The following is a 23,109-nucleotide window of genomic DNA, read 5'->3' on the forward strand; positions in this document are numbered from 1 at the left end:
TTGTGTTTCCATACAAATTTTAAGACTTTTTGTTCTAGATCTGCAAAAAATGCCATTGGTAATTTGATAGGGATTGCATTGAATCTGTAGATTGCCTTGGGTAGTGTAGTCATTTTGACAATATTGATTCTTCCAATCCAAGAACATGGTATATCTTTTGATCTGTTTGTGTCATCTTTGATTTCTTTCATCAGCATCATAGATTGCAGAGTACAGGTCTTTTGCCTCCTTAGGTAGGTTTATACCTAGGTATTTTATTCTTTTTGATGTGATGGTAAATGGGATTGTTTCCTTAATTTCTCTTTCTGATATTTTGTTGTTAGTGTATAGAAATGCAAGAGATTTCTGTGTATTAATTTTGTATCCTACAACTTTACCAAATACATTGATGAGCTCTAGGAGTTTCCTGGTAGCATCTTTAGGATTTTCTATGTGTAGAATCATGTCCTCTGCAAAAAGTGACAGTTTTACTTCTTCTTTTCCAATTTGGCTTCCTTTTATTTCTTTTTTCTCTCTGATTGCCGTGGCTAGGACTTCCAAAACTATGTTGACTAAAAGTGGCGAGAGTGAACACCCTTGTCTTGCTCCTGATTTTAGAGGAAATGGTTTCAGCTTCACACCATTGAGTATAATGTTAGCTGTGGGTTTGTCATACATGGCCTTTATTATGTTGAGGTAAGTTCCCTCTGTGCCCACTTTCTGGAGAGTTTTTATCATAAATGGGTGTTGGATTTTGTCAAAAGCCTTTTCTGCCTCTATTGAGATGATCATATGGTTTTTATTCTTCAATTTGTTAATGTGGTTTACACACCGATTGATTCACGGATATTGAAAAATCCTTGCAGCCCTGGGTTAAATCCCACTTGATTGTGGTGTATGGTCCTTTTAATGTTTTGTTGGAATCGGTTTGCTAGTATTTTTTTTTTGAGGATTTTTGTGTCTATGTTCATCAGTGATATTGGCCTGTATTATTTTTGGGTGTGGTATCTTTGTCTGGTTTTGGTATCAGGGTAATGGTGGCCTCATAGAATGAGTTTGGGAGTGTTCCTTCCTCTGCAATATTTTGCAATAGTTTCAGAAGGATAGGTGTTAACTCTTCTCTAAAGGTTTGATAGAATTTGCCTCTGAAGCCATCTGATCCTGGACTTTTGTTTGTTGGAAGTGTTTTAATCATTTTCAATTTCAGTAATGGTGATTGGTCTATTCATATTTTCTATTTCTTTCTGGTTCAGTTTTGGGAGATTGTACCTTTCTAAGAATTTGTCCATTTCTTCTAGGTTGTCCATTTTATTGGCATATAGTTGCTTGTAGTAGTCTCTTATGATCCTTTTTATTTCTGTGGTGTCCATTGTAACTTCTTCTTTTTCATTTCTAATTTTATTGATTTGAGCCTTCTCCCTTTTCTTCTTGGTGAGTCTGGCTAAAGGTTTATCAATATTGTTTATCTTTTCAAATAACAAGCTTTTGGTTTAATTGATCTTTTCTATTGTTTTCTTTGTCTCTATTTCATTTATTTCTGCTCTGATCTTTATGATTTTTTTCCTTCTGCTATCTTTGGGTTTTGTTTGATCTTCTTTCTCTGGTTGCTTTAGGTGTAAGGTTAGGTTGTTTATTTGATATTTTTCTTGTTTCCTGAGGTAAGATTGTACTGCTGTAAACTTCCCTCTTAGAACTGCTTTTGCTGCATCCCATAGGTTTTGGGTCATCATGTTTTCGTTTTCATTTGTTTCTAGGTATTTTTTTTTAGCTTCCTCTTTGATTTCTTCAACGATCCATTGGTTGTTTAGAAGCATATTGTTTTGCCTCCACATGTTTGTGTTTTTTTAGTTTATTTTTTTCTTGTAGTTGATTTCTAATATCATAGTGTTGTGGTTGGAAAAGATGTTTGACATGATTTCAGTTTTCTTAAATTTATCAAGGCATGCTTTCTGGCTCAGCGTATGGTCAGTCCTGGAGAATGTTGCATGTGCAATTGAGAAGAATGTGTATTCTGCTGTTTTTAGGTGGAATGCTCTATAAATATCAATTCCATTTGGTCTAATGTGTCATTGAAGGCCTATGTTTCCTTAATTGATTTTCTGTCTGGATGATCTGTCCATTGATGTAAGTGGGGTGTTAAAGTCCCCCACTATTATTGTGTTACTGTTGATTTTTCCTTTTATGGCTGTTAGCATTTGCCTTATATATTGAGGTGCTCCTATGTAGTGTGCATATATATGTACAATTGTTATATCTTCTTGGACTGATCTTTCGGTCATTATGCAGTGTCCTTCTTTTAGTCTTTATTTTAAAGTCTATTTTGTCTGATATGAGTATTGCTACTCCATCACTCTTTTGATTTCCATTTGCATGGAATATCTTTATCCATCCCCACACTTTCAGTCTGTATGTGTCCCTAGGTCTGAAGTGGGCCTCTTGTAGACAGCATATATATGGGTCTTGTTTTTGTATCCATTCAGCCAGTCCGTGTCTTTTGGTTGGAGTATTTAATCCACTTACATTTAAGGTAATTACTGATATGTATGTTCTTATTGCAGTTTTGTTAATTGTTTTGGATTTGTTTTTGCAGGTCTTTTTTCTTCCCTTCCTCTTTTGTTCTCATCTCTTGTGATTTGATGATTATCTTTAGTGTTGTGTTTGGGTTGATTTTGTGTGTGTGTGCATGTATCAATTGTAGATTTTTGGTTTGTGGTTACCATGAGATTTTGAGATAGCAGTCTATATATATATATATATATATATATATATATATATATATATATATATATATATATACACACAAGATTTTTTTAAGTTGCTAGTCTCTTACTTTCAAATGCATTTCCAATATCCTGCATCTGTACTCTCCTCTTCTCACAATTGCTGGTTTTGATATCACATTAGTGTGTGGATGATTTCCTACCTTTATGGTATGTTTGCCTTACCAGTGAGCTTTCCCATTCATAATTTTCTTGTTTCTCATTGTGGCCTTTTCTTTTTGGCCTAGAGAAATTCCTTTAGCATTTGTTGTAAAGCTGGTTTGGTGGTGCTAAATTCTCTTAGCTTTTGCTTGTCTGTAAAGCTTTTGATTTCTCCATCAAATCTGAATGAGAGCCTTGCTGGGTAGAGTATTCTTGGTTGTACGTTTTCCCCTTTCATCATTTTAAATATATTGTGCCACTCCATTCTGGCCTGCACAGTTTCTGCTCAAAAATCAGCTGATAACCTTATGGTGATTCTCTTGTATGTTATTTGTTGCTCTTCCCTTGTTGCTTTTAATATTTTTTTCTTTGTCTTTAATTTTTGTCAGTTTGATTAATATGTGTCTCAGCATGTTCCTCCTTGGGTTTATCCTCTATGGAACTCTCTGCTCTTCCTGGACTTGGCTGACTGTTTTCTTTCCCATGTTAGGGAATTTTCAGCTATTATCTCTTCAAGTATTTTCTCAGGCCCTTTCTCTCTCTCTCTTTTCCTTCTGGGACCCCTATAATGTGAATGTTGGTGCATGTAATGTTGTCCCAGAGGTCTCTTAAAGTGTCCTCATTTCTTTTCATTCATTTTTCTTTATCCTGTTCCACAGAAGTGATTTCCACCATTCTGTCTTCCAGCTCACTTATCTGTTCTTCTGCCTCATTTATTCTGCTATTGATTCCTTCTAGTGTATTTTTCATTTCAGTTATTGTGTTGTTCAACTCTGTTTGTTTGTTCTTTAGTTCTTCTAGGTCTTTGTTAAACATTTCTATCTTCTCAATCTGTGCCTGCATTCTTTTTCCATGATTTTGAATCATCTTTACTATCATTACTCTGAATTCTTTTTCAGGTAGATTGCCTGTCTCCACTTCACTTAGTTGTTCTTCTGGGGTTTTATCTTGTTCCTTCGTGTGGAACATATTTCTCTGCTTTCTCATTTTGTCTAACTTTCTGTGTTTGTCGTCTCCTTTCCACAGGCTGCAGGATTGTAGTTCTTCTTGCTTCTGATGTCTGCCCCCTGGTGGGTGAGGTTGGTCCAAGGGCTTGTGCAGGCTTCCGGGTGGGAGTGACTGGTGCCTGCCCACTTGTGGGTGGAGTTGGGTCTTGTCCATCTGGTGGGCAGGGCCAAGTCATGGGGTATGTTTAGAGGGAGCAGTGGACTCTGGATGACTTTATGCAGGCTGTCTGCTGATGGGTGGTGCTGTGTTCCCACCCTGTTGGTTGTTTGGCCTGAGGCATCCCAGCATTGGAGCCTGCAGGCTGTTGGGTGGGGCCAGGTCTCAGTGCCAAAATGGCGACCTCTAGGAGAGCTCATGCTGTTGAATATTCCCTGGGGCCTCCACCACCAGTGTTCTTGTCCCCACAGTGAGCCACAGCTGACTCCTGCCTCCTCAGGAGACCCTCCAAGACCTGCAGGTAGGTCTGGCCCAGGCTCCTATGGAGTCATTGCTTTGTCCTGGGTCCCAGGGCTCATGAAACCATTTTGCACTCTCTAAGACTGAAGTCTCTGTTTCTCACAGTCCTGTGGAGATCCTACACTCAAGCCCCACTGGCCTTCAAAACCAAATGCTCTGGTAGCTCCTCCTCCCTATTACAGTACTCCAGGCTGGGGAGCCTGACATGGGGCTCAGAACTCTCACTCCTGTGGGAGGACCTCTGCAATATAATTATTTTCCAGTTTGTGGAAGCAGATATGGGATTTGATTATATCATGAAAGCACCCCTCCTACCATCTCGTTGTGGCTTCTTCTTTGTCTTTGGATGCAGAATATCTTTTTTGGTAGGTTCCAGTGTTTTTTGTTGATAGTTGTTCAGCAGTTAGTTGTGATTTTGGTGTTTTCATGAGAGGAGGTGAGCTCAAGTCCTTCTACTCTGCCATCTTGTCCTACACTCCTCTTAATTTATCCCATTTAGTGAGAATATTCATATAGCTCATTGCAGAAATATTAATGTGTTTGGTTAAGGCCTGTGGCCCTGATGCAACTGGGTGCATGTATTATATGGTATATGCATCCTATAGCCTTGCTAAAAACCAAAACAAATTCTTTTTAACTACATTTGGCTTCAACGTTTTTAGATGAGCAATTGTGGTCTTGTAGAATATTTCTTGGATCTCTTCTTCCCCCAGTACATAGAAACAGGCTATGAGTGGTGAGTGGAGGTAAAAAAAAAAAAAACTAGAAGAACTTGAGAAGTCCAGTTAGTTATGATCCCTGGTCTGTGGTACCCCACTCCCATTCTTACATGCTGCCCAAAGCCCTGATGCCTTCCTCCTCCTCTCCCTTTGATTCCTGAATGTGGAGGTCATCACATCTCCTTCTCCCTCAGCCCCTCCCCTTCTCTAGTTCAGTATTGATCTCCTGCCCTGGAAGACCCTGCTGTCTAGCCTGCAGGATTGACGTTAATAAGATGAAATAATAGGCTTGACTTATCTGCCAGTCAAATGCCCTCTAGATGGATGAGGGTCATTTGAGCCTCCAAAGAAACTCCATGCTGGAGTGTTTGCCATCTCAGTGTGTGCCAGGCCCTGCACAGGAAAAGTGACATATCCATCACAGGTGTGTTCCTGGGACCCTGAAATTACAGTGGGGTCCTTGGCAGAAAGGAATGTCAGAGGAGTGTTCTGACAAATGCTTAGAAATACTTGGTTCAGTGCCACCAGAACCCCCGTCCTCTCTCTTTCAGCTTACACCTGGGATGCCTGTCACCAAGTCCCTTTGAACAGTGACTTGAGCCACCTGGTGGCAGAGATCCAAGCTTTGAGAGGGCAGCTGGAGCAGAGCATTCAGGTGAACAACTGTCTGCGACTACAGCTCGAGCAGCAGTTGGATGGTGGTGCCAGCAAAACCAGCCTCAGCCCCTCCTCTGTTAACCAGAAATTCCCCACCAACACTGACCCTGGAAACAAGCAGCTGCTCTTCCAAGGTAGGAAGGAAAAGGGAATCAGGAAGCCCTCAGCCAATGGGGAGGTCCCCAGGATGTCTACGGTGGAAGGGACAATCTCCCCTCTTCCACACTCCTTAAGGTCAGGGTGAAATCGAAGATGCTTCAATACAGTGCCTTGAGAGCATGGGATTTAGGGTCAGATCTGGCTCCAGATTCTGAGTTTGACACTTATATGTTGTTTGCCTTGTGTTTAAACTCCACAGGTATTTAAGCCTTAGTTTCTTCATCTTTAACATGAGGATTATAATAATATACACTGTGCATAGTTATATGGAGCATTAAGTGAAATAATTTACAAGTGCCTGATGCAATAGTGCTCAACAGTTAACAGCTGTATGTATTAATGCCTATTCTTTATATTTGCAGAGTGCTTTAAAATTTATCACGTTTTCAAATAAATTTTCAAATAATTTCATCAGAGCTAGGGCAGATTTTACTATCTCTGTATTTCACATGAGAAAACGTAGGCACTGAGACAATTAACTGACATGCTAAGGTTTACAGGAGTTAAGAGGCCAACCCAAGATTTGAAGCAGAAGTTTTGATCTGCTCTCTGTGTTCCTCCCACCTCACTATGCTCTGTCTCGGCATTGCTTCTCTTTCCTCTCATGCTTTCCCCTCTCAGAGCCTCCCCACAACACCAGCCAGGACTCATCTGAACTGGCTCAGTCACTCCTCCTCCTCATCATACAGCACAGAGGCCTGAGGTGGAAAGCAGGTTCTAAGCCACATTTGCCTGAGCAGGATCATTTGTCTCTTCATGATATTTTCCAATTCCTCCCCTGGAGGATTGCTGCCTGGTCTGCAATAGGGCATCTCAAACTCACCAAGGCTTATGTCTCCTATTCTTCTTATACTACTACATGCGTTCTAGTATGTGTCTTTCTTATACTACTACATATTTTCCAGCACTGACTCATCAGATGGTGATTAGAGTGCTGAGTTTAATCTCACATAAATCCATTCATTCTTTGATCAAATATATACTACATATATTTATACGTATTTATATTTAGTTAAAAAGCATTGTATTAGACACACTGCATACAATATTATATTCAAATCAGGGGTTAGAAAAATATATCTAATAATTTTTCAAACTAGAAGTTGCTTTCTCATGGAACAGCGTTCAATTACAGGAACATCTTGCTCCAAATTAAGTGGTTTGTTTGCCACTGCTTTTGACTGTGGTACATGGGTGATGATTATGTAAGAGGAGAGTCATGTTGCCTTAGATCTCCAGTAGTGAAGGTAGGCTGTGCATATGTTTGGGGAGCAGCGTATTCCAGGGTTCCTAAAGTTGTGGTTATCTTTACTCCCTAGATTCAGTTGCCTCCCCTCCAGTTCGGGATGTGGGCATGAATTCTCCAATTCTGGTCTTCCCCAGCTCTTCTTCCACTGCTCATGGCTCAGAGACCACAACCTTCAATAGGACAAATGGTAAATAGGGCAACTACAGGACTCAGGGTCTAATGATGGAAAATGACTAAAGCAAGTAACCTTTGGTTCTCTATATGCACATTATCTGAATTTAGAGATTTTTCTCTGCATGTCCCACAGCCTTTAGCCCTACTCATTCCACCTCCTGTGGCTGCCTTTTTTATCATTATTCTTCCTCCTGTGGTTTTCCTATTGCTCTGGTATTTCTTCATTGCACTATAATCTCTTCCTTCTTGAAAGTGCTCTCTGTATCCAGCTTAATTTCCTTGTCTGTGTCTTCTCAACCCCCCAGTTTAAAATTTTTTAAATTTGTCCTGAATATTTCATTTGTCAATAAGGATAAAATTTGCCTCCTGGCAATTTTATCATTATGAGATGATGTAAGAAAGATTATAAAAATATAGAACCCAGAATATCTATGGACTTCACACTTGTACTTGCCAAGACTGTCATTCTTGTTTCTGGCCTCTTTCACTATTTGATGTCCATTTTGGATTGAACTGAGGATGATTACAAATAACAGTAGATTCTGTGTTATTGTGGTTTTATTCTTCAGAGCTGGGTTTGGATGCTTCTCCAGTAATGAAGAACCCTCCCAAGCTGGAGGGTGATGCTACTGATGGCTCCTTTGCCAATAAGCATGGCCGCCATGTCATTGGCCACATTGATGACTACAATGCCCTGAGACAGCAGATTGGGGAGGGCAGACTGCTGGTCAAGAAGATAGCGTCGATCATGAGATCAACCTGCAACTTCCCTAGCCTTGAAGCTCCAGGTGCAGAGGTAATCACGTTTTAGCTCTTAGGTGCACCTTTTCCTTAGGCCCTTTCTTCTTCTGATTTTAGCTTCTTCTCCCTCTATTTTTTTTTTTCCTGCTCCACATCTCCCATCAGCTGAGGATACATCTTCCATTTATATCCAGTTAGGCCTTTTATCTTCAGCTGCTAATTTCACTAAAAGCTCTGCTCTGTTCCAGATGTAGCTCACTTGCTATTTCCCCTCAGAACCACAGAAAAGCATGTGCAGCATTCCCGTCCTCATCAGTAGAGTACGTTAAGCGTCAACATACACACAATGCTGTACTGAGTACCCTTTGGTAGCTTATTATCTGCTAAAGTCATGCTGGCATATGACCATCTGTGGACAGAATAAAATCACTTAATCGGTTGGCTGGAAAATGAGAATCTGCGTCCATATGGGCCCAATATGTGGAAGGGGTGAGAAGGGTGGCAGCCATGGGATTTCTCTGCTCACACTGAGCAAGGCGGGAGAGCAAGCAACAAGGCTTCTCAGAGCCCTTCCCCAGGCAGAGGTCCAGGTACTAGCTGCTGTGCTGTCTGAGCTACCGGAGATGCACAGGCATGCAGGGACAGCCCTGCCCCCAGGGGCCCCCACGATAGAGAGGGATCCCCACACCTGAGTAAATAAATATAACCAGGGGCTCCCGGCACAAGGTTACAAGGGCTCTGGGTGTGAGGGCATGAACCCAGAATCGGCTGTTATCCCAGGCAAGGAAAGTAACAGGTTCATGGGGGGTGCCACCAGGGGATATGTAAGTTCTCGGGGGAGAGAACATGCCAGGTAAAGGGAGCGGCACCTCAGTCCTTCGAGCTACCAGTGGTGCAGCCCATTTGAAGCATAAGGTGTGATTTAGGGAAGGACAAGGGGGGCCAGTGCAAAAATAGGGGCCTTAGACTCTGGAGCATGAAGCAGAACTAGACGATAAAGAGTGTGGGGGAAGCTGGAATCACATGAATTCTTGCAAATCGAGGGGTCCCTGCTGAGGTCAGAGAACCTTGGCTTCCAGGTTAGAAAAGGATTTCACAGGTTTAAGCAGGCCTGTGTCTATGCCTCACCCACAAAGGAAGCTGAGGCCTATGCTCAGCAAAAAAGAAGTGATCTCTCAGCCCCGGGGATGCCCATGGCTACCTCCCCCTTCTCCCAGGTGATGAGCAGTGAAGGCATCCGCGAGCTCAGGAACAGCGCCAACGCCCTTCACCACCGACTGGAGGAGTCGGCCTCCCTCCTCACCACGGTCTGGCGAGCAGCCTTGCCAAGCTCCCACGGCCCTGCGCGGGACAGCAAAGCGGTGAGAAGCCAGCGTCCCCGACTGATTCTGCCCCCAAATATCCTTCTGCCTCCTTGGTCTGCAGATCCTGAAGATCAGGAGCCAAATGGGCAGCTGGGACAAAGGGGACCTGAGGGGGGCGTCCCTGGAGGGAGACCTCTCCTCCACGGTGGCTGCTTTCAGTGCAGCTCTGACTCCATCCCCTCTCCCCCCTGGCCCTGACCCCCAGATAAGTAATCAAAGAGCAGAAGGAAAGGACATGGAGGAGGCAGAGACACAAGAGCCCTGGTAACCCATAAATGTTCCGTTTCTTTAACTTTCTGAAGGTTGGCTGCGCTGAAGTTCACGGCCATGTGAAAACATCAACATCTCCTTTCCCTTCCTAGCCCACCCCCACCTCCAGGTCCACATAGTCAGGCAGGATCACAGAATGTCACCAGGAGTCACCCAGCCTCTTGTAGCCCTCCCCTGGAATCCCAGAAAATCACTTACATCTGCGTCCCAGGGTCAGGCCTGGGGAGAGTCAGCCTCCCCCAGGTGCTCTCAGATCTCGGACTGCTTTCTGGTTGGTGACCTTGGATAGGCAGGTTTCAGGATCCCTCCCAGGGGTTCCAACTCCAGACTAAGATCACTGACACTTTAGGGGCCCCAATTATGTTAATTCCAAGGAGGGAGCATTTTGCCATCTTGTGGTTGGCAGATACATTTACAAACTTACTGTCTCAGGCCAGCCCTGTCTCCCCAGGCATGATATCCAGGTATAATATTCCTAACGACCAAGTCTTACTTGTGATGTCCAAGTGATATAACTATGTCAGCACGAAATCTGAGCTCTTGTTCACAGCTGAGAGTTTCAGTGTGGCCTGGAGTCAGGTTCTCTGCAGCAACAGGAGTGTAGCCTGTGCTAATCTGCACGGGGGCTTCCAGGTCCTCAGTGTTCCCACCGCATAGCCCATCCTGAGCCATTACCTGCTGGAGGGATTGAGAGGCTTTAACGAGGGAAATCTGCTCCAAAAATACTTGAGAAGACTGTAGAATCCTATTTGGAGTTGTAAAGAGCCACAAAACACAGGGCGCTTTAGGCCTTCTGACCACTGACAGAGAGCCTGTTTTTCTTCCCAGGGAGAGTCCATGAAAAGGGAGCTTCTGGAACTGAGAACCAAACTATCCAAACAGGAGAGTCTCCTTCAGAGCACAGCTGAGCATCTGAAGACCGCCAACCAGCAGAAGGAGAGCATGGAACAGTTCATCTTCAGCCAGTGTGGGTGCCCCCAGCCAGGGAATGGGACAGGAAATGGGGGTCCTTCCAGGTTCTCCACCTGTGCTGTGAATGGACAGAGACCAGAGAGGTTAGGGGACGGGGGAGGCTGATGTGACGTCTCTAAACCTCCTGTGCCATCAGTAATCGTGGAGGCAGAGGAGGGGACACGGGGTTGGGGGGCAGCAGGAGACCCCGAGCTGAGTGTGCAGAAAGACAAGCTTTAGAACACAAACCCAATGCAAGCGTGGGCCCACTGGTAATTTCTGCCTTTGGGGCTGCTTTCTTGTTTCAGTGACCAGGACACACGATGTTTTGAAGAAGGCAAGGACGAATTTGGAGGTAAGGAAACTACTGCACCAGTCGGAGCCATAGAGCCCGCCCCAAACTTATCACCATCTGTCATCAGAGTGTGCAGGTGATCCTTGACCGGCTCTGACCTTCCAGGAAGAGATGTCTGGTCCACCTGTGGGAGCTCAGGTCCTCAATGAGCATCCCTCTAGAGTCCATCCCCATCAGCCCTCCACCCCAATCAGCAACCTCCCTTGACCTCTCGGTTGACTCTTACTTTGTCATCATCTTCTCTCCTTACTCCAATTCTGTCTCCTTTATGCCAGGTCAGGAATGGGGAGAAATGCAGTTCAGTTGATTCTCGAGGTCAGAGGACATATGGGGTCTGCCTTTGAAGGAGCTTTCAGTAAAGGGATCCTGAGGCCAGTCATGTGTTCTGGGGTTTCCTATACCATTATATGAAAAAATAATGGAAAGATGCAACCTAATAAGTTGATTTCACTGCACACTATTGGGCTGAAAACAGCAATTTGATTTTGATATCTCTTTTTCTTTAAGCAACAACACATAAGACAATCCTTGGGTCTTATTGATCTGAAAGAGAATTTGGTAATAAGTAAAAACTGAAACTTCAAGGGAAAGATATTATCTCTATGGCAGACCTTCTCTACTTTTATTTAAAACACTAACACATTCTCTAGCAACTGCTTTGATGAAAAACTTGAGGTCTTAGAAATGGCCTAAAAATCAAAAACTAAACCTTTTACCTTGGACTTTAAAGCTTTGCCATAAGCAATTAAGCACATTCCTAGGAATGTTCCTAAATTGTAACCTAAGAGAATGTTGACCCCACAGTATGAAAACGGGTTGGGCCATAATTTAACTCTGTTTCGTTTGTTTGTTTGTTCTGCTAATTTCTTCTGTTTTTCTCTGATGATTCCTCTCTTTCCTGAGCCTTTTTAGAAGAACACTTACAAGATTGCCTCTGTAAAACCTTATTCCTGCCTCAGCAAAGGTAACCCAACAGCCTCTCATACCTGCTGGCTTCCCCAGTTTGGAAGTATCCTTCCCACTTCCCCTAGGCCACTGGAAAGGGCCCAAGGCCTGGGATCTAATCCCAGGCTTGTCACTAAGTGGCTGTGTGGCTTTGGCTGGCCCCAGTCTCTGTGAGCCTGCTGACCCTCATCTGTAAGAGGCGGCACTAGACTTAGATGATCTCTGAGGTCCCTGCTGACCTGGCCGCCCCCTCCTCATCAAGTAAACGGAACATAAACTTTAATAGGAGGACGTCCCTGCAAAATGTTCTCTCCTTCCTACAACAGGCTGCTTCTACATATGCCTGTTTCATACTAAGCACTTCTTTTCCTGGGAAATCACAAAAGCCATCCTTTCGCTCCAAAGTGAATTGGAGAGTGAACTGGCCCCTGAAGAGGGGGTGGTAGGATCTGGCCACCTGGTGTGCAGTGGCTTTGAGCAGAGATACGACCACAGGAGGTGGTGGCAAGCTTTTCCTCTAACCTGGTGGCCCCAGTTGCTCCTCCAGACCTAAGCGCGTCCCCTCAGCTCACCCTCGTGACAGGCTCTCAGCGTGCTCCCGGCTTCTGTCACCACTCAGCACTCTCTCCAGCCTCAGTTAGCCACCAGCAGTGCCTGATAATGGACTCTTACTTTGTGTTATTTTCGTCTGCAGGTGAAATCCCTAAGGGCTCTGCCATGCACTCCAGTCCTGTGACCCTTGCCTTCCAAGAGCCAAGCAAGAAGCGAAGCCACCAGAGGTCCTTAAAACTGCAGGGAGGATGGGCCTGCCCCCCTTCTTTGAAGCTCCCTGTCTGCTGACTAGGATCTGGGTCCCACTCCTCCACACCTTCTGGAGGGTCTGAAAGGAGTTCAAGATGTGGCCTGATGGGGCAGGGCGAAAGGCAGAGGGCCTCTCCTGCAGTTGAGGAATAACCAGCCAAGGTCCACTGGGCCCAGCACTAAGCAAAACAGGCATAGTTTTTAGAAGACCTTGTGACACTGCTTCTGAATACCCCAGGGGCTTGGGAACCAGCAACAGCACATTTCTCGCCTTATCCTCAGAGGGTCAACTCAGGGGAAACAGGACCTGCTTCCTAGCAATAGAGCATGTGGTCCCCACACTGGAGCTCCACAGCAGATCTAAAAACACAGGACTGAGCAGCGGTGCCCTGCAGGACAGTGTTGGCAGACCTAACCTGGGCCAGTGAGCTGGGTCACAGGCTGCGGATTGGTGTACACTGCAGCGCCTGAGTTATTTGAATCCACGTGGTGAGAGCAGTGATTCCCAGATGCCATCTCATGCTTAGCCTAGACGTCCTATTTCTATTCTATTATGATCTCCAAAAAGTATACTGACCTTACTCTAAATATGCTGTCCCATTTTGTCATCCCAGCTTCCCTCTGGGAACTAGGGACTAATGGCCACACCAAGCCCATTGAAAGTCTTGTGTAAAGCAAGTCAGTGATCATTTTTAAGTGACATGTGAGCAACCCCCAGTTGCTAAAGCCTAGTCTGTGTCTTCACAGTGCTTTAGAATGTGTGTATGTGTGTATAAATGTATGATATATATTTATATATGTTGCTATAGCGATATGTTGAAGGCTAACATAACTGGTGGATAGGGTCAGTGGGAGGAAATGAAACAGTCTTTTTGGTGGCTATTAAAGCAAAATATGTATAAAGAAAGAAAGTTTTCTTCACCTGCTTAGTTTCTAATTTCTATACCAGTCCTCAGGGTGGGTGTGTAAAAACAGGAAAGACAGACTGTCATTAAAAGCTCACTGTCCGAAGCAGAATCAAAATGGTGGAGTAGATGGATATGGAGCTCCTCTCCCCAACAGACATATCAAAAATACATCTACATGTGGAGCACTTCTCCTTGAAAAGTGGCAGAACTCCTGTAAACCAAAGCTGCAAGAAAGATCTACATGTAATTAATTGGGTAGGAAGGGGAAAAAAAGAAGACTTGGGTCAGCACCTGGGCCCCTTGGTGGGATCTGCAAGGAGGAGAAGGTCCACAAGGGTAGACCCTTGCCCTGGGGAGTGAGCAGGTCGAGTCACAATCTGGTCATCCTAGTCCTGGGGTCCTGCATGGAGTGGCCAGGCCCCCTTGCCTCTTGGGAAATCTGCTGAGACAGAAGAGTTGGAGAAGACTAGACTGTACTCACCAGCAGTGCATGCTGGCTTGCTGACCATCAGGGCAGAGAGTGTTGCACTGGGAGCAGCCCCCTTGCTGTATTTCCCAGTCCAAAGGGGCAAATGCCCTGGCCCCACTCACTCCACATCACAACCTGGCACAAAACCTTGCCAGAGACTAGATCTAGTCGTGCAGAGACAGACCAGGACATCTGGGGTGTGATCTAGGAGTAGCTTCAGATGCCATAGTCAGTGAGGGCTCAGAGCAACAGGTGTAAACAAAGCAAACATTAGTGTGTGTCCACTGTGGCACAACAGGAGTGTGCAAGGGCCAAGCGATGAATCTTGAGCAGACAGGCCCTGGGAGAGGACATGATCTAGCTAGGCAGAAACAGCCCAGAGGGCCTGGGGTGTGGTCCAGTTGGGGCTGCAATGGCCATTGTGAGCATGCTCAGGAGTACGCAGTGGTTTGTCTTCCAGCTCAGCACTAGATCTGGGGCAGACAGGTCCTGGGTGAGGTCTGCCACAGAGGCAGCCCAGATCTCAGGCGGCAGCGCAGCCACCTCAGTCCCTGCAGCCACAACCCCCCAACCTCCAGGCCCAGCCCATTCCATGCCACAGTCTTACACTAGATCTGGGATAAACACAATGGGGACACAATCTTGGGCTGCCTCTGAGTGGAGCTGTAGATGCCTACACAGGTGGAGCACAGGTCCTTTGTAATCACACAGGCCTCACTTTCTTCAGCACTCACCTCCTTTGGGGCAGGGCATGTACTCAAGGACAACAGAGGCTGATCAAGCCCAACCCTCAAGGCTTCTACTCCAACAACTGGGGAGCACACCCTTCCCCTGACAGGGTCATGACATGGAGCAGAGTGGGACCCCCCACCTCACATCCAGCACAGGCTCTAGATACTACACCACCATCCACATCCTGCTATCAAGTGGATAATGGCCAGCACACACTGAGAAAAGGCATGGCTGGCATTCATCCTGAAACCAGCCCTCACACCAAAAATATTAGACTCATGGAAGCTACACAGGGACACTCCCAAATAAACACAGCCATTCAAGATCACAGTAGATAACTGTTTCTCCTAAAATCATAGAGACAGAGAAACTTAAGTAAAATGAAAAGGAAGAGGATCTACTCCCAATTAAAAGAACAAGAGAATTCTCCTGAAAGAACAAATAATGAAACAGACCTCACCAGTCTACTAGACCTGGAGTTCAAAAAGGAGGTAATAAACTCAAGATAAGAAAAGCTATTTGAGCTCTACCCACAACCAGAGCTTCCCATCAAGCCTCTTAGATAGCCTCAACCACCAGAGGGCAGACAGCAGAAGCAAGAAAAACTACAATCCTGCAGCCTGTGGAACAAAAACCACATTCACAGAAAGATAGACAAGATGAAAAGGCAGAGGACTATATACCAGATGAAGGAACAAGATAAAACCCCAGAAAAACAACTAAATGAAGTGGAGATAGGCAACCTTCCAGAAAAGGAATTCAGAATAATGATAGTGAAGATGATCCAGGACCTCGGAATAAGAATGGAGGCAAAGATCGAGAAGATGCAAGAAATGTTTAACAAAGACCTAGAAGAATTAAAGAACAAACAAACAGAGATGAACAATACAATAACTGAAATGAAAACTATACTAGAAGGAATCAATAGCAGAATAACTGAGGCAGAAGAACGGATAAGTGACCTGGAAGACAGAATGGTGGAATTCACTGCTGTGGAACAGACTAAAGAAAAAAGAATGAAAAGAAATGAAGACAGCCTAAGAGACCTCTGGGACAACATTAAACGCAACAACATTCGCATTATAGGGGTCCCAGAAGGAGAAGAGAGAGAGAAGGGACCAGAGAAAATATTTGAAGAGATTATAGTAGAAAACTTCCCTAACATGGGAAAGGAAATAGCCACCCAAGTCCAGGAAGCGCAGAGAGTCCCATACAGGATAAACCCAAGGAGAAAAATGCCGAGACACATATTAATCAAAAGGGCAAAAGTAAAAGACAAAGAAAAATTATTGAAAGCAGCAAGGGAAAAATGACAAATAACATACAAGGGAACTCCCATAAGGTTAACAGCTGATTTCCCAGCAGAAACTCTACAAGCCAGAAGGGAGTGGCATGATATACTTAAAGTGATGAAAGGGAAGAACCTACAACCAAGATTACTCTACCCAGCAAGAATCTCATTTAGATTTGATGGAGAAATCAAAACCTTTACAGACAAGCAAAAGCTGAGAGAGTTCAGCACCACCAAACCAGCTTTACAACAAATGCTAAAGGAACTTCTCTAGGCAAGAAACACAAGAGAAGGAAAACACCTACAATAACAAACCCAAAACATTTAAGAAAATGGGAATAGGAACATACATATCGATAATTACCTTAAATGTAAATGGAATAAATGCTCCTACCAAAAGACACAGACTGGCTGAATGGATACAAAAACAAGACCCATATATATGCTGTCTACAAGACACCCACTTCAGACCTAGGGACACATACAGATTGAAATTGAGGGGATGGAAAAAGATATTCCATGCAAATGGAAATCAAAAGAAAGCTGGAGTAGCAATTCTCATATCAGACAAAATAGATGTTAAAATAAAGACTATTACAAGAGACAAAGAAGGACACTATATAATGATCAAGGGATCGATTCAAGAATAAGATATAACAATTGTAAATATTTATGTACCCAACATAGGAGCACCTCCATACATAAGGCAAACACTAACAGCCATAAAAGGGGAAATTGACAGTAACACAATCATAGTAGGGGACTTTAACACCCCACGTTCACCAATGGACAGATCATCCAAAATGAAAATAAATAAGGAAAAACAAGCTTTAAATGATACATTAAACAAGATGGACTTAATTGATATTTACAGGACATTCCACCCAAAAACAACAGAGTACACATTTTTCTCAAGTGATCATGGAACATTCTCCAGGATAGATCATATCTTGGGCCACAAATCAAGCCTTGGTAAATTTAAGAAAATTGAAATCGTATCAAGTAACTTTTCTGACCACAACGCTATGAGACTAGATATCAATTACAGGAAAAGATCTGTAAAAAATACAAACACATGGAGGCTACACAATACACCACTTAATAACGAAGTGATCACTGAAGAAATCAAAAGGGAAATAAAAAAATACCTAGAAACAAATGACAATGGAGACACCACGACCCAAAACCTATGGGATGCAGCAAAAGCAGTGCTAAGAGAGAAGTTTATAGCAATACACGCCTACCTCAAGAAACAGGAAACATCTCGAATAAAAACCTAACTTTGCACCTAAAGCAATTAGAGAAAGAAGAACAAAAAAAAACCTTCAAAGTTAGCTGAAGGAAAGATATCATAAAGATCAGATCACAAATAAATGAAAAAGAAATGAAGGAAACAGTAGCAAAGATCAACTAAACTAACAGCTGGTTCTTTGAGAAGATAAACAAAATTGATAAACCATTAGCCAGACTCATCAAGAAAAAAAGGGAGAAGACTCAAATCAATAGAATTAGAAATGAAAAAGGAGAAGTAACAACTGACACTGCAGAAATACAAACGATCATGAGAGATTACTACAAGCAACTCTATGCCAATAAAATGGACAACCTGGAAGAAATGGACAAATTCTGAGAAATGCACAACCTGACGAGACTGAACCAGGAAGAAATAGAAAATATGAACAGACCAATCACCAGCACTGAAATTGAAACTGTGATTAAAAATCTTCCAACAAACAAAAGCCCAGGACCAGATGGCTTCACAGGTGAATTCTGTCAAACATTTAGAGAAGAGCTAACCCCTATCCTTCTCAAAATCTTCCAAAATATTGCAGAGGGAGGAACACTCCCCAACTCATTCTACGAGGCCACCATCACCCTGATACCAAAACCAGACAAAGATGTCACAAAGAAAGAAAACTACAGGCCAATATCACTGATGAACACAGATGCAAAAATCCTCAACAAAATACTAGCAAACAGAATCCAAAAGCACATTAAAAGGATCATACACCATGATCAAGTGGGGTTTATTCCAGGAATGCAAGGATTCTTCAATATACGCAAATCAATCAATGTGATACACCATATTAACAAATTGAAGGAGAAAAACCATATGATCATCTCAATAGATGCAGAGAAAGCTTTCGACAAAATTCAACACCCATTTATGATAAAAGCCCTGCAGAAAGTGGGCATAGAGGGAACTTTCCTCAACATAATAAAAGCTATACATGACAAACCCACAGCCAACATCATCCTCAGTGGTGAAAAACTGAAACCATTTCCACTAAGATCAGGAACAAGACAAGGTTGCCCACTCTCACCACTATTATTCAACATAGTTTTGGAAGTGTTAGCCACAGCAATCAGAGAAGAAAAAGAAATAAAAGGAATCCAAATCAGAAAAGAAGAAGTAAAGTTGTCACTGTTTGCAGATGACATGACACTATACATAGATAATCCTAAAGATGCTACCAGAAAACTACTAGAGCTAATCAATGAATTTGGTAAAGTAGCAGGATACAAAATTAATGCACAGAAATCTCTTGCATTTCTATACACTAATGATGAAAAATCTGAAAGTGAAATTAAGAAAACACTCCCATTTACCATTGCAACAAAAAGAATAAAATACCTAGGAATAAACCTACAGAAGGAGACTAAAGACCTGTATGCAGAAAATTATAAGACACTGATGAAAGAAATTAAAGATGATACAAATAGATGGAGAGATATACCATGTTCTTGGATTGGAAGAATCAACATTGTGAAAATGACTCTACTACCCAAAGCAATCTACAGATTCAGTGCAATCCCTATCAAACTACCACTGCCATTTTTCATAGACCTAGAACAAAAAATTTCACAGTTTGTATGGAAACACAAAAGACCCCGAATAGCCAAAGCAATCTTGAGAAAGAAAAAGGGAGCTGGAGGAATCAGGCTCCCTGACTTCAGACTATACTACAAAGCTACAGTAATCAAGACAGTATGGTACTGGCACAAAAACAGAAATATAGATCAATGGAACAGGATAGAAATCCTAGAGATAAACCCATGCACATATGATCACCTTATCTTTGATAAAGGAGGCAAGCATATACAGTGGAGAAAAGACAGCCTCTTCAATAAGTGGTGCTGGGAAAACTGGACAGGTACATGTAAAAGTATGAAATTAGAACACTCCCTAACACCATACACGAAAAGAAACTCAAAATGGATTAAAGACCTAAATGTAAGGCCAGACAATATCAAACTCTTAGAGGAAAACATAGGAAGAACACTCTATGACATAAATCACAGCAAGATCCTTTTTGACCCATCTCCTAGAGAAATGGAAATAAAAACAAAAATAAACAAATAGGACCCAATGAAACTTAAAAGCTTTTGCACAGCAAAGGAAACCATAAACAAGTCCAAAAGACAACCCTCAGAATGGGAGAAAATATTTGCAAATGAAGCAACTGACAAAGGATTAATCTCCAAGATTTACAAGCAGCTCATGCAGCTCAATAACAAAAAAACAAACACCCCAATCCAAAAATGGGCAGAAGACCTAAATAGACATTTTTCCAAAGAAGATATGCAGATTGCCAACAAACACATGAAAGGATGCTCAACATCACCAATCATTAGAGAAATGCAAATCAAAACTACAATGAGGTATGACCTCACACTGGTCAGAATGGCCATCATCAAAACAGCTACAAACAATAAATGCTGGAGAGGGTGTGGAGAAAAGGGAACCCTCTTGCACTGTTGGTGGGAATGTAAATTGATAGAGCCACTATGGAGACCAGTATGGAGATTCCTTAAAAAACTAAAAATAGTACTACCATACGACCCAGCAATCCCACTACTGGGCATATACCCTGAGAAAACCATAATTCAAAAAGAGTCATGTACCAAAATGTTCATTGCAGCTCTATTTACAATAGCCAGGACATGGAAGCAACCTAAATGTCCATCATCAGATGAATGGATAAAGAAGATGTGGCACATATATACAATAGAATATTACTCAGCCATAAAAAGAAACGAAATTGAGTTATTTGTAGTGAGGTGGATGGAGTTAGAGTCTGTCATACAGAGTGAAGTAAGTCAGAAAGAGGAAAACAAATACAGTATGCTAACACATATATATGGAATCTAAGGGGAAAAAGAAAATTCATGAAGAACCTAGTGGCAAGACGGGAATAAAGACACAGACCTACTAGAGAATGGACTTGAGTATACGGGGAGGGGGAAGGGTAAGATGTGACAAAGTGAGAGAGTGGCATGGACATATATACACTACCAAACATAAAACAGATAGCTAGTGGGAAGCACCCGCATAGCACAGGGAGATCAGCTCTGTGCTTTGTGACCACCTAGAGGGGTGGGATAGGGAGGGTGGGAGGGAGGGAGATGCAAGAGGGAAGAGATATGGGAATATATGTATATGTATAACTGATTCACTTTGTTATGAAGCAGAAACTAACACACCATTGGAAAGCAATTATACTGCAATAAAGATGTTAAAAAAAAAGCTTTACAGACAAGCAAAAGCTAAGAGAATTCAGCAGCACCAAACCAGCTCTATAACAAATGTAAAGGAAATTCTCTAAGTGGGAAACACAAGAGAAGAAAAGGACCTACAAAAACAAACCCAAAACAATTAAGAATATGGTCATAGGAACACACTTATCGATAATTACCTTAAACGTGAATGGATTAAATGCTCCAACCAAAAGACACAGGCTTGCTGAATGGATACAAAAACAACACCCATATATATGCTGTCTACAAGAGACCCACTTCAGACCTAGGGACACATAGAGAGTGAAAGTGAGGGGATGGAAAAAGATATTCCATGCAAATGGAAATCCAAAGAAAGCTGGAGTAGCTATACTCATATCAGATAAAATAGACTTTAAAATAAAGAATGTTACAAGAGACAAGAAAGGACACTACATAATGATCAAGGGATCAATCCAAGAAGAAGATATAACAATTATAAATATATATGCACCCAACATAGGAGCACCTCAATACATAAGGCAACTGCTAACAGCTATGAAAGAGGAAATTGACAGTAACAAAATAATAGTGGAGGACTTTAACACCTCACTTACACCAATAGACAGATCATCCAAAATGAAAATAAATAAGGAAAGAGAAGCTTTAAATGGCACAATAGACCAGATAGATTTCATTGATATTTAAAGGACATTCCATCCAAAACCAGCAGATTACACTTTCTTCTCAAGTGCGCATGGAACATTCTCCATGACAGATAACATTTTGGGTCACAAATCAAGCCTCAGTAAATTTTAGAAAATTGAAATCATATCAAGCATCTTTTCTGACCACAGTGCTATGAGATTAGAAATCAATTACAGGGAAAAAAACGTAAAAAACACAAACACATGGAGGCTAAACAATACGTTACTAAATAACCAAGAGATCACTAAAGAAATCAAAGAGGAAATCAGAAAATACCTAGAGACAAATGACAATGAATACACAATGATCCAAAACCTATGGGATGCAGCAAAAGCAGTTCTAAGAGGGAAGTTTATAGCTATACAAGCCTACCTAAAGAAACAAGAAACATCTCAAGTAAACAATCTAAGCTTACACCTAAAGGAACTAGAGAAAGAAGAACAAGCAAAACCCAAAGTTAGAAGAAGGAAAGATATCATAAAGATCAGAGCAGAAATAAATGAAATAGAAACAAAGAAAACAATAGCAAAGATGAATAAAACTAAAAGCTGGTTCTTTGAGAAGACAAACAAAATTGATAAGCCATTAGCTAGACTCATCAAGAAAGAGAGGGAGGGGACTCAAATCAATAAAATTAGAAATGAAAAAGGAGAAGTTACAACAGACACCACAGAAATACAAAGCATCCTAAGAGACTACTACAAGCAACTCTATGCCAATAAAATGCACAACCTGGAAGAAATGGACAAATTCTTAGAAAGGTATAACCTTCCAAGACTGAACCAGAAAGAAACAGAAAATATGAACAGACCAATCACAAGTAATGATCTTGAAACTGTGATTAAAAATCTTCCAACAAAGAAAAGTCCAGGACCAGATGACTTCATAGGGGAATTCTATCAAACATTTAGAGAGGGGCTAACACCCATCCTTCTCAAACTCTTCCAAAAAATTACAGAGGAAGGAACACTCCCAAACTCATTCTATGAGGCCACCATCACCCTGATACCAAAACCAGACAAAGATACTACAAGAAAAGAAAATTACAGACCAATATCACTGATAAATATAGATGCAAAAATCCTAAACAAAATACTAGCAAACAGAATCCAACAACACATTAAAAGGATCATACACCATGATCAAGTGGGATTTATCCCAGGGATGCAAGGATTCTTCAATATATGCAAACCAATCAATGTGATACACCATATTCACAAATTGAAGAATAAAAACCATATGATCATCTCAATAGATGCAGCAAAAGCTTTTCACAAAATTCAACACCCATTTATGATAAAAACTCTCCAGAAAGTGGGCATAGAGGGAACCTACCTCAACATAATCAAGGCCATATATGACAAACCCACAGCAAATATCATTCTCAATGGTGAAAAACTGAAAGCATTTCCTCTAAGATCAGGAACGAGACAAGGATATCCAATCTCACCACTATCATTCAACATAGTTTTGGAAGTCCTAGCCATGGCAATCAGAGAAGAAAAAGAAATAAAAGGAATACAAATTGGAAAAGAAGAAGTAAAACTGTCACTGTTTGCAGATGACATGATACTATACATAGAGAATCCTAAAAATGCCACCAGAAAACTACTAGAGCTAATCAATGAATTTGGTAAAGTTGCAGGACACAAAATTAATGCACAGAAATCTCTTGCATTCCTATACACTAATGATGAAAAATCTGAAAGAGAAATTAAGGAAACACTCCCATTTACCATTGCAACAAAAAGAATA

General features: G+C 42.1%; 1 protein-coding gene across 22 annotated transcripts in view; it reads left to right on the forward strand.

Annotated features, from left to right (window-relative positions):
• Positions 1–13,670, forward strand: part of PDE4DIP (phosphodiesterase 4D interacting protein) — a 214,041-nt gene extending 200,371 nt beyond the window's left edge. For 10 of the 22 annotated variants that reach the window (XM_057553413.1, XM_057553442.1, XM_057553422.1 and 7 more), the window contains 8 exons: positions 5,635–5,874; positions 7,219–7,335; positions 7,892–8,118; positions 9,281–9,424; positions 10,526–10,664; positions 10,957–11,003; positions 11,916–11,967; positions 12,643–13,670. In XM_057553413.1, coding sequence (XP_057409396.1) covers positions 5,635–5,874; positions 7,219–7,335; positions 7,892–8,118; positions 9,281–9,424; positions 10,526–10,664; positions 10,957–11,003; positions 11,916–11,967; positions 12,643–12,788 — 1,112 coding nt within the window. In that variant the 3' untranslated portion in view covers positions 12,789–13,670. Of the gene's footprint in view, positions 1–5,634; positions 5,875–7,218; positions 7,336–7,891; positions 8,119–9,280; positions 9,425–10,525; positions 10,665–10,956; positions 11,004–11,906; positions 11,968–12,642 lie in introns of all 22 variants that reach the window. The other 12 variants (XM_057553435.1, XM_057553475.1, XM_057553440.1 and 9 more) reach the window with 3 other exon arrangements.
• The last annotated feature ends 9,439 nt before the right edge of the window (positions 13,671–23,109 follow it).

Source organism: Balaenoptera acutorostrata, chromosome 1 (assembly GCF_949987535.1).
Source record: "Balaenoptera acutorostrata chromosome 1, mBalAcu1.1, whole genome shotgun sequence".
Classification (NCBI taxonomy): Eukaryota; Metazoa; Chordata; class Mammalia; order Artiodactyla; family Balaenopteridae; genus Balaenoptera; species Balaenoptera acutorostrata.